At 39.8% G+C, this 12,359-nt stretch overlaps 1 protein-coding gene across 1 annotated transcript in view; it reads left to right on the forward strand.

Annotated features, from left to right (window-relative positions):
* LOC128644502 (protein-lysine methyltransferase METTL21E-like) overlaps positions 1 to 11,204 on the forward strand; it is a 140,304-nt gene extending 129,100 nt beyond the window's left edge. The window contains exons 6-7 of the mRNA XM_053697085.1: positions 4,336 to 4,405; positions 11,198 to 11,204. Coding sequence (XP_053553060.1) covers positions 4,336 to 4,405; positions 11,198 to 11,204 — 77 coding nt within the window. The remainder of the gene's footprint in view (positions 1 to 4,335; positions 4,406 to 11,197) is intronic.
* Positions 11,205 to 12,359: the final 1,155 nt, after the last annotated feature.

Consider the following 12,359-nt stretch of genomic DNA (forward strand, 5'->3'; position numbering starts at 1 on the left):
AAAAAAGAAGATTGAAGATGCCGTTGATAGAAGACTTCAGCCGGATCATGGACCTCTTCAGCTCCCACTTGGATGATGACTTCAGCCGGATCATGGACCTCTTCAGCTCCCGCTTGGATGATGACTTCAGCCGGATCATGGACATCTTCAGCCCCCCGCTTGGGCTTGGATCAGGACATCGGAGGAGCTCTTCTGGATCGATCGGTGAACCTGGTATGGTGAAGATATGGTAGGAAGATCTTCAGGGGCTTAGTGTTAGGTTTATTTAAGGGGGGTTTGGGTTAGATTAGGGGTATGTGGGTGGTGGGTTGTAATGTTGGGGGGGGGGTATTGTATGTGTTTTTTTTACAGGCAAAAGAGCTGAATTCTTTGGGGCATGCCCCGCAAAGGGCCCTGTTCAGGGCTGGTAAGGTAAAAGAGCTTGAACTTTAGTAATTTAGAATAGGGTAGGGCATTTTTTTATTTTGGGGGTCTTTGTTATTTTATTAGGGGGCTTAGAGTAGGTGTAATTAGTTTAAAATTGTTGTAATATTTTTCTGATGTTTGTAAATATTTTTTTATTTTTTGCAACTTAGTTCTTTTTTATTTTTTGTACTTTAGTTAGTTTATTTCATTGTATTTATTTGTAGATATTGTATTTAATTTATTTATTGATAGTGTAGTGTTAGGTTTAATTGTAGGTAATTGTAGGTATTTTATTTAATTCATTTATTGATAGTGTAGTGTTAGGTTTAATTGTAACTTAGGTTAGGATTTATTTTACAGGTAATTTTGTAATTATTTTAACTATTTTAGCTATTGTACCTGTTTAAAATAAATACAAAGTTACCTGTAAAATAAATATAAATCCTAAAATAGCTATAATATAAATATAATTTATATTGTAGCTATATTAGGATTTATTTTACAGGTAAGTATTTAGCTTTAAATAGGAATAATTTATTTAATAAGAGTTAATTAATTTCATTAGATTTAAATTATATTTAACTTAGGGGGGTGTTAGTGTTAGGGTTAGATTTAGCTTTAGGGGTTAATAAATTTATTAGAATAGCGGTGAGCTCCAGTCGGCAGATTAGGGGTAAATGTTTGAAGTTAGGTGTCGGCGATGTTAGGGAGGGTAGATTAGGGGTTAATACTATTTATTATAGGGTTAGTGAGGCGGATTAGGGGTTAATAACTTTATTATAATAGCGGTGCCGTCCGCTCGGCAGATTAGGGGTTAATAAGTGTAGACAAGTGGAGGCGACGTTGTGGGGGGCAGATTAGGGGTTAATAAATATAATATAGGGGTCGGCGGTGTTAGGGGCAGTAGATTAGGGGTACATAAGGATAACGTAAGTAGCAGCGTTTTGCGGTCCGCAGATTAGGGGTTAATTATTGTAGGTAGCTGGCGGCGACGTTGTGGGGGGCAGGTTAGGGGTTAATAAATATAATACAGGGGTCGGCGGTGTTAGGGGCAGCAGATTAGGGGTACATAAGGATAACGTAGGTGGCGGTCGGTAGATTAGGGGTTAAAAAAATTTAATCGAGTGGCGGCGATGTGGGGGGACCTCGGTTTAGGGGTACATAGGTAGTTTATGGGTGTTAGTGTACTTTAGAGCACAGTAGTTAAGAGCTTTATGAACCGGCGTTAGCCCAGAAAGCTCTTAACTACTGACTTTTTTTCTGCGGCTGGAGTTTTGTCGTTAGAATTCTAACGCTCACTTCAGACACGACTCTAAATACCGGAGTTAGAAATATCCCATTGAAAAGATAGGATACGCAATTGACGTAAGGGGATCTGCGGTATGGAAAAGTCGCGGCTGAAAAGTGAGCGTTAGACCCTTTCCTGACTGACTCCAAAAACCGGCGGTAGCCTAAAACCAGCGTTAGGAGCCTCTAACGCTGGTTTTCACGGCTACCGCCAAACTCTAAATCTAGGCCTTACCTTCTAATATAAATAAGTTGATTTCCATTAAAAATGTTATTTTAGCCTGGCATAAAATCTGTAGTATTTTGAAAATTTCTCCAGCATTTTCGGTGTTTCTACCGATAGTAGGTAATCCGGAATTTATGCCTGGCATAAACCAAGTGGTATTTAGATGATGGGTGGATCTAGGACTAGTATATGTTCTTCAAATTTTTGATCTTAATCAAATGTTTACTTCAGAGTCTCTTTTTCAAAAGTTTAATCTTCCTAGTTCAAATTTGTATGCCTATTTCCAGCTACGGCACTATGTTTTCTCTCAGAAATGGGATATTATTGCTCTCTCGGACTGGTCTGATATTAAGAATGTAATACGGAAATTCTCATTGGGTTGCTCTTCAATATCACTGATTTATGATATTTTGCTGGCTAAACAGGGTGAATTATGTGTAGACAAATTATATAGTTTCTGAGGAGGGTTTTTTGGAGCTAGACAAAGTACAGATTTCTATATCATGGAAATAATCACATATAAAACTAATTAATAATTATTATTTACCTCCATATAAAATGTCTAGATTCTACCCTACTCAAGTCTTTGGATGCCCACATTGCTCATTTATTTAGGCTGATAGTTTTAATTTGTTCTGGTCTTGCCCCAAAATTCAACAATTCTGGCAGAAGATCAGGTATTGGTATAGCAAATATTATAAAGATTTGAGCCAGTTTACAGCCGAAGAGATATTTTTCTTAACTTACTCTGATTTTAGACCTAGGAGGGTGATGAAAGCTCTAGATACTATTATTCTGACTGCAAGACATTTAATAGCTAAAAGTTGGAAAGATCATGTAGCCCAGAATATTCTACTTTTCCTTAAAGAAATTCAATATCAGATTCTGTTTGAATCTTATCATACAAAATTCTTAATGGAACGTAGGCTGAAAACCTTCCTTCTGGATTGGCTACCTTTAATTAAGTCTTATCCACTTCCAATTCAAAGACGTATCCTTATGCCTTTTTTAAATACCATTGCATTTGCAGAGCTTGTTATAGCGAATTTTTTCCCCCCCAGCGTGGTTAGCAAGGTCTAGGGAGATAGCCCCTTGAGATCATGAATTTATCAGTAATCATAACGCTCTTCAGTAAAAGAGAGTGTATCCGGCAGAAGGGGAGGATGTTCCCATCCCTTTCCCCATCCCCCTCTCAATTTTTTTTTTCTCTTTTTTTTATTAAAAAAGGGGGGTTTCCCACCCCCGAAACCCCCAACAGTATGATTAATAATTCTCGAAAATAGATTCAAGAAGTGACCCTAATCTTAGAATATATTTGAGGTATTAATAGAGTTTTTTCTGAGGTTTTCAGTATTATGTATTATGTATGCTAAAAAAAATTTTTGTTTCTCTCACAAGGTCGATGTTTAGCTGTATATTGAACTCAGAAATTATTTAACCTCTATGTCAATGTATATATTTTTTTGTTATTGTTTTCACTTCTTGTCCTTTTTTTTCTGTGGCATCCTGCGTGTTGCAAGGGAAAATATAGATTTATGATTTATACTGTTGGAGATAAATATAATTTAAAAAAAAAAAAAAGTTTGCTATTTTGAGGAAAGTATCTATAGTATATGGCTCTAAGTCTACTATCTTCTTGTGCTAATTTTTGTCTTAGAAATAATTCTCTTTCTTTCTTGGCCTTAATATATTTTTCCAAATTTTCTTTATTGGGAAGATTTACTGTACATAGGTTCTGTATCTATTCTTTAATTGATTTGATAATTGCATTTCTCGCTGTATTAGCTTTCTTTTCAGTTTCACCAAATAGGCTTTAATTTCACCCCTTAGTAAAGCTTTCCAGAAGGTTTGAACTGACCCATAGTTATTTTTAATATATTCCTTCAACTTGTTCCTCAGCCAATGTTGAATGTTAATATTATTAAATATGTGGAAAAAATTAAATTTCTCAGAGTTATTAGGGGAGTGAAATAATAACATGGTCTGAGATGACAATTTAATTTCTTTCCTAAGATATGGTGAGTCCACGGCAGAATCTTCAATTACTGTTGGAAACATCACTCCTGGCCAGCAGGAGGAGGCAAAGAGCACCACAGCAAAGCTGTTAAGTATAACTTCCCTACCCACAACCCCCAGTCATTCTCTTTGCCTGCGATGCAAGGAGGAGGTGAAGTTTTTTGGTGTCTGAAAAGAAGTTTACTTCAATCAAGATTTTATTATTTTAAAAGCAGAGTAGATTTGCTCTGATCTTTACTTGGGTCTAGCCGTACCCCACGTCAGTCTTTTCAGTAGGTAAGTGGTGACTTTTAAGCAGTTGGGATCTTGTGAGGTAAAACTCTCACTGCGTTTTCTCAACAGGTTTGCTGACCTAATCAGAAAGCCTGAGTAAGTATACTCTGATCTTTTTTTATTCACAGGTCCATGTGAGGCGTGGCATCCTCTCAAACTGTTTGAGCTGTCCTTTCTACCGGACAGCATGAAGTGCAGGTAAGTGCCAAAAAGTTTTGTTTTTTACAGGGACTATGACACTTTAAGCAGATTGCTGCACAGGGACATTTACATTAATTTCATGGGGGATTATCTGTTTTATGGTAGAAGAGCGGGCACTGTTGACTTGCTAGAGAAGGAGTTTGTGTTTAACCCTACTTTGGTGGCTCAAACTGTGAATTATTTTCCTCCTTATTCCGGTGTAGCTACCGGTTACCGGAGTTTTCTAACTGCGGTGGCAGGTTTTGTTAACACGGGAGTGCTGTGTTTGTTTTCTTTAATGGTCGCCTGGACCGCCCATGTTACAGAGAGGTGGTCCTTTTCACTGTGGCAGCAGTTTAATAGAGAACGCTCGCTTTTCAGAGAGGAAAGGCGCAATTTATTCTGACAGCCGGAAGGAGTCTCTGGCTTCGCATCTAGATCGGAAAGATCAGAAGGAGTTCTGTAGTGAATGGCTGTGTTTTCCTTTGCTGACAGTGCGTTTAGATCTTTGGTCAGCAGGTAGGCACCTCAGCTGAATAGTTGAGTTGTAGAGTGTCAGAGGGGTTTCGGTAGCCCTGAATCTCAGTATAATTGAGATATTTTGTGCCTTAAAGGGACAATAATCGATATTGTTTGCAAATTAAACAATATATACAGGGAGTGCAGAATTATTAGGCAAGTTGTATTTTTGAGGATTAATTTTATTATTGAACAACAACCATGTTCTCAATGAACTCAAAAAACTCATTAATATCAAAGCTGAATATTTTTGGAAGTAGTTTTTAGTTTGTTTTTTGTTTTAGCTATTTTAGGGGGATATCTGTGTGTGCAGGTGACTATTACTGTGCATAATTATTAGGCAACTTAACAAAAAACAAATATATACCCATTTCAATTATTTATTTTTACCAATGAAACCAATATAACATCTCAACATTCACAAATATACATTTCTAACATTCAAAAACAAAACAAAAACAAATCAGTGACCAATATAGCCACCTTTCTTTGCAAGGACACTCAAAAGCCTGCCATCCATGGATTCTGTCAGTGTTTTGATCTGTTTACCATCAACATTGCGTGCAGCAGCAACCACAGCCTCCCAGACACTGTTCAGAGAGGTGTACTGTTTTCCCTCCTTGTAAATCTCACATTTGATGATGTACCACAGGTTCTCAATGGGGTTCAGATCAGGTGAACAAGGAGGCCATGTCATTAGATTTTCTTCTTTTATACCCTTTCTTGCCAGCCACGCCGTGGAGTACTTGGACGCGTGTGATGGAGCATTGTCCTGCATGAAAATCATGTTTTTCTTGAAGGATGCAGACTTCTTCCTGTACCACTGCTTGAAGAAGGTGTCTTCCAGAAACTGGCAGTAGGACTGGGAGTTGAGCTTGACTCCATCCTCAACCCGAAAAGGCCCCACAAGCTCATCTTTGATGATACCAGCCCAAACTAGTACTCCACCTCCACCTTGCTGGCGTCTGAGTCGGACTGGAGTTCTCTGCCCTTTACCAATCCAGCCACGGGCCCATCCATCTGGCCCATCAAGACTCACTCTCATTTCATCAGTCCATAAAACCTTAGAAAAATCAGTCTTGAGATATTTCTTGGCCCAGTCTTGACGTTTCAGCTTGTGTGTCTTGTTCAGTGGTGGTCGTCTTTCAGCCTTTCTTACCTTGGCCATGTCTCTGAGTATTGCACACCTTGTGCTTTTGGGCACTCCAGTGATGTTGCAGCTCTGAAATATGGCCAAACTGGTGGCAAGTGGCATCTTGGCAGCTGCACGCTTGACTTTTCTCAGTTCATGGGCAGTTATTTTGCGCCTTGGTTTTTCCACACGCTTCTTGCGACCCTGTTGACTATTTTGAATGAAACGCTTGATTGTTCGATGATCACGCTTCAGAAGCTTTGCAATTTTAAGAGTGCTGCATCCCTCTGCAAGATATCTCACTATTTTTGACTTTTCTGAGCCTGTCAAGTCCTTCTTTTGACCCATTTTGCCAAAGGAAAGGAAGTTGCCTAATAATTATGCACACCTGATATAGGGTGTTGATGTCATTAGACCACACCCCTTCTCATTACAGAGATGCACATCACCTAATATGCTTAATTGGTAGTAGGCTTTCGAGCCTATACAGCTTGGAGTAAGACAACATGCATAAAGAGGATGATGTGGTCAAAATACTCATTTGCCTAATAATTCTGCACTCCCTGTATATTATTTTTAATCTCAAGTGTTATTGTTGCAAGATGGACCAAGAAGCTTTGCTTAATGTGGCATGCAAGCTCTGTTTTAACTCCCAAGTAGAGCCACCTCTCCCTTTCTGTTCTTCATGTATTGAAAGAACTTTAATTTTCAAGGACAGACTTTTTGAATCTGAGCCATTATTCTCTAAGGCTGATGCTGTTTAGGGTTCTCCTGTATCGGATATGCCACAGCTTTCTCCTCAAACGTCCCAATCCTTATTGTCACCTCATGCAGTGCCCTGCGGTTCCTCTCATGCTCCTGTAGGAGTTTCTTTGCAAGACATTGCTGCCCAGGTATCCTGCGGTATCTAAGGCATTATCTGCCTTTCCCATGCTTCAGGGAAGACACAAGAGGACATTTAAAGATTCAGTTAGTAAGGTTTCTGATCCAGTTGTAGCTAACCAGATTGCTCTTTCTCAGAAGTCTGAGGAGTAAGACACGTCGGTAGCCTCAGAGGGTGAAATCTCAGACTCAGACAGTATAATTCCTACTGCTGATGCTGAAGTTGTATCCTTCAGATTTAAGCTGGAACACCTCCGTATGTTGTTAAAGGAGGTTTTGGCTACCTTGGACGACTCTGATATGACTATCATAGTCAACCCAAAGAAATCGAGTAAGCTAAATAAATACTTTGATGTTCCCTCCGCAGTGGAGGTATTTGCTGTTCTGGACCGTGCTACAGAAATTATGGCATGGGACTAGGAGAGGTCTGGAATTGCTTTTTTTCCATCTCCAATTTTCAAGAAAATGTTTCCAGTGGCTGATTCCATTAAGGAGTGGTGGCAGACAGTTCCTAAGGTGGAAGGAGCAATCTCTACCTTGGCTAAGAGAACCACTATTCCCATAGAGGATAGTTGTTCTTTCAAGGATCCAATGGATGAAAAGCTGGAGGCCTTGCTAAAAAAGATGTATGTCCATCAAGGCCTTCAATGGCAACCTGCAGTGTGCATTGCCACTGTGACCAGTGCAACAGCCTACTAGTTTGATGCGTTGTCTGATGCTATTCAGGCAGAAACTCCCCTGGAGGAGATCCAGGACAGGATTAAGGGTCTTAAGTTAGCCAATTATTTTATCACTGATGCTTCCTTACAAGTCATCAAGTTGGGGGCAAAAATATCTGGTGTCGCTATTCTAGCTCGCAGAGCCTTATTGCTCCTGGTCTGCGGATGTTTTATCTAAGTCCAAGCTTTTGGCAATCCCTTAGAAGGGTAAGACCTTGTTTGGACCTGGCCTGGCTGAAATAATTTCAGATATCACAGGTGGAAAGGGATCTTTTCTGCCACAAGATAAGAGGAATAGACAGAAAGGACGTCAGAGTAATTTTCGTTCCTTTCGTAACTTCAGAGGTAAGCCTTCCCCTCCCTCTTCCAAGCAGGAACAGTCCAAGCCTTCTTGGAAACCCAATCAGTCTTGGAACAAGGGGAAGCAATCAAAGAAACCCGCAGCTGATTTCAAGTCAGCATGGTTTGCCCCCAATCCGGGATCGGATCCAGTAGGGGGCAGACTTACTTAATTCGCTCATGCTTGGATACGGGACGTCGCGGATCCCTGGGCTGTGGACATCATATCCCGGGGTTACAAGTTAGAATTCAAGACCTTTCCTCCCAGGGTCAGGTTCCTCCTCTCAATATTATCTGTAGACCAGATTAAAAGGGAGGTAGTCTTAAAATGTGTTCAGGATCTTTCTGACCTGGGAGTGATAGTTCCAGTTCCAATTCAGGAAAAGGGTCTGGGGTTCTATTCCAATCTGTTTGTGATTCCCCAAAAAAGGGACCTTTCAGACCTATTCTAGACCTGAAATGTCTAAACAAGTTCCTTAGAGTACCGTCCTTTAGGATGGAAACTATACGTTCCATTCTTTCCTTGGTCCAAGAGGGTCAGTTCATGATGACCATAGACCTAAAGGATGCGTACCTTTATGTTCCCATTCACAGGGAGGATCACAAACTTCTGAGATTCACCTTTTTGGACAATCACTTTCAGTTTGTAGCTCATCCGTTTGGCCTTGCCACAGCTCCCAGAATTTTCTCAAAGGTTCTGGGGGCTCTATTGGCAGTGATCCGGTCTCGGGCATTGCAGTGGCACCCTATCTGGACGACATTCTGGTTCAGGTGCCGTCTTTTCAACAAGCAAACTCTCATATGGAGATCTTGTTGTCTTTTCTTCGCTCCCATGGATGGAAGGTGAATTTGGGAAAAAGTTCCCTGATTCCAGCTACAAGGGTAGTGTTCTTAGGGACCATAATAGATTCCCTATCGATGAAGATATTTCTGAGAGAGGTAAGAAAATCCAAGATTTTCGACTCTTGCCTTGCCCTTCAGTCCTCTCCTCGGCCGTCAGTGGCTCAATGTATGGAGGTAATTGGTCTGATGGTAGCTTCCATGGACATCATCCCGTTTGCTCAATTCCATCTCAGAGATCTGCAGTTATGCATGCTAAGACAATGGAACGGGGACTATGTGGATCTGTCTCAACTAATAGATCTGGATCAGGCGACAAGAGACTCTTTTGTGGTGGTTTCTCCAGAACACCTCTCCCAGGGAACTTGCTTCTGCAGACCTTCCTGGGTGATTGTGACCACGGATGCCAGCCTGCTGGGCTGGGGAGAAATCTAGGACTCATTGAAGGCTCAGGGTCTATGGGCTCAGTTAGCTTTAAACACACTGACCAAGCCGCTACTGATCCGGAAGTCCTGACGTCATGCCATTAACGGAGATAGCACAGCAAGTGGGTAGCAGGGGTGCTTGCTGAAAAAAACGGCCAGTGAAGCCGTATAAAATGTACTAGTAGAAAACCAGCAGCACTTAAAAGAGAAGTCTGAGGGCCAATTGTAAAAATAAAAAGGAACTTTATTTCAACATAGAATAAAAGCTGGTACAAGGCTAACAGACTCCCTGACTAGTTTTGTGCTCCCTTGAGCACTTAATCATAGGGTGAGTCTGTTCAGTGCACATTCCCTATTTAAAGAGGTAGTGCGCCTGTTAACAATTTAACATGTTAATTAAAAATACAACATCACATTGTTATTAAAAATTCTACAAAATTAGTTTCTTAAATGTGTTTGCTATGGAATGGACAAATCAGTGCAATAAACTAAATATGACATACTGAATGGGAAAGAATGCCTATAAAAAAGGGGGAACATATACAAAACCACAAGTAACACATGGACCATGACCACACTTGTATGCTCCCTTCTTCTTAATCCAATTACTCCTGTCAATATGGTCAGAGCAAACCAAACTGGGTGACAACCTAAAGGACAATGTTAGCGTTTTTTTAGGCACAAATTTACAGGTGCCAATATAAGGTCTAAGTGTAACATCATCCTCAAGTAAATGGAGATTTTTCTTCATAATAAAACAAATTTGGTAAAATTGACTTGAATATTCTGTTGAGAAAACCACCGTTTCCTGAGTCATTGATTCTTGTCTCCTTGATCCCTGAATTAACTCACTTTGAGACTTATTTCTTATATCATTGTATGTCTGGTTCAAAATTTGTTCTTCATAACCTCTTAATTTTGAGGTGTTCGATTAATGCCTTTGCTTGTTTGTCAAATAATTCATTGGAATTAGTATCTCTGCGTAAGCGCATAAGCTGACCCCTGGGAATAGATTGCACTAAATGTGGCGGATGACATGATTTAGCATGTAAAATTGTATTCCCAGCGGTCAGCTTATGGAAAGTATCGCTTACAACTACCCCAGTGTCAACATCTCCTGTAAGAGTAAGATCCAAGAAATTGGCTGTAATTCCATAAGTGTCACCTACAAATTTGAGATTAAATTCATTTTGACTAAGATAGACAAGAAAACCTGTGTGATCAAATGGTTCCCTGACAACAAAAATCAAGTCGTCTATGAAACGCATATAAAATACAATCTGATCCCTGAACGGATTTAGCTCAGTGTACAGATATAGGTTCTCCCACCATCCCACATATAGGTTTGCGAACGAGGGAGCAAATTTTGCCCCCATAGCTGTCCCGCAAACCTATATGATTCCCTGTCAAACATAAAAAAATTGTGCTTTAACAAAAATTCAATAATCTCGCATAGAATCAACTTAGTCTCCTCAGAGAATCTAGTATGTCTATCAAAGAAGTACCTCATGGCCTGAACACCCAAGAGGTGGGGTATACTTGAGTACAATGCAGTGGCATCCACCACTACCCACCTGTACTCCTTTTCCCATCTAAGATCTTTTAAAAGTTGTAAAAGATGAGTCGAATCTCTTAAGTAACTCTTCAGACTTCTCACCAGGGGTTGTAGTATTGAATCCACCCATTCAGAGGTAGGTTCAAACAACGACCCAATCCCCGAGACGATAGGACGTCCCGGGGGTTGGGTCATACTCTTGTGGGTTTTGGGTAAATAATGAAATATCGGAATCCGTGGATTCTCAGGAACCAATAACTCTACTTGATCCCTGGTGAGAAGTCCAACAGTAATAGTCTGTTCTAATGTTCTCAACAACTTAGATTTAAACAAAAGCATAGGGTTAGAACCCAATTTTCTATACGTATTACAATCATTAAGCTGTCTTTTACTTTCTAGAACATAGTCATCCTTGTTAAGAATGACCACATTCCCACCTTTGTCTGAGTTTCTGATGACAATACTTTTATCATTCTCAAGTGATGTTAAAGCAACCCTTTCCTTGTAAGTCAAATTAAATGTTTTTTTCTTTTGTCTAACATTATTTTCCAATGCTATCACCTCTCTTTCAACTCTTCTAATATAAGTTCAGCGCAGAACCTCTAAATTGGATTGGATAAAAACTAGAAGAATGTTTAGTAGGGATAGGAATATCTTTATCCTCCATACCAAAATCACTTTCCATGCTTCTAAGATCTTCTAATAAAATATTATCCCTAAAATCCAACAAATTTTCAGTACACACATCACTTACATCACCACAACCACTGACACCAACAACCTCGTTCTGTACAGCATTTATGGGGGAACTACCTTTCTGCACCGAAAAAAACCTCTTCAATGTTAACTTTCTTATAAACTTGTTCACATCCAATAAAGTTTTGAATGCAGAAAAGGTATTGGTTGGTGCAAAACCAAGTGCCCTAGACAACAAAGAAATTTGTTCACTGGTTAAAGTAATGTCTGAAAGATTAAGAACAGTTAGTCCTTCTTGTTCACTTTGGACTTCCTTCCCGACTTTCTTGGCTCTTCTCCCAGCTCTTCTTGTCTTTTTCCTAAAGGGACAACTGAAAGTTCTTTAACTTTTGGACGAACCACCATATCTTCTTTCTCAGAGTCTCCATCACCACCTCCATTGGATACATGCAAAGACATGGAAGAACCAGAGGAAAGAGAAGAAGAAGAAAGTAAGGAAGAAGAAGAAGAAGAAGAAGAGAGTGAAACAGAAAGAGGTGCTGAAGCGCCACTGTCATCAGACATGTTGGATTCCTGCTCAGAGTTTTCTGTCGAGGAAAAAAAACTCTGCATTTGTTTTTCTTCTTTAAAATGGACTCGGGGGCCACGTTTGGAACTTCATCTGTGTTTCTATCTAATTTAGAGTTTTCTTCATTATTGGCAGACATGTTCTTCTTATTTTTACCAAAACTCTTCTTTACATATCTTCCATTTGATTTTCGTTGGAATTGTGACCAATTATAAACCTTGTTGTTTGCATAATCTTCCAGATCACGGCTAAATTTGGTGCCTTTTCTATAAGCCAATTCCTCATCAGATTTCTTTA

Source organism: Bombina bombina, unplaced genomic scaffold (genome assembly GCF_027579735.1).
Source record: "Bombina bombina isolate aBomBom1 unplaced genomic scaffold, aBomBom1.pri scaffold_584, whole genome shotgun sequence".
NCBI classification, from domain to species: domain Eukaryota; kingdom Metazoa; phylum Chordata; class Amphibia; order Anura; family Bombinatoridae; genus Bombina; species Bombina bombina.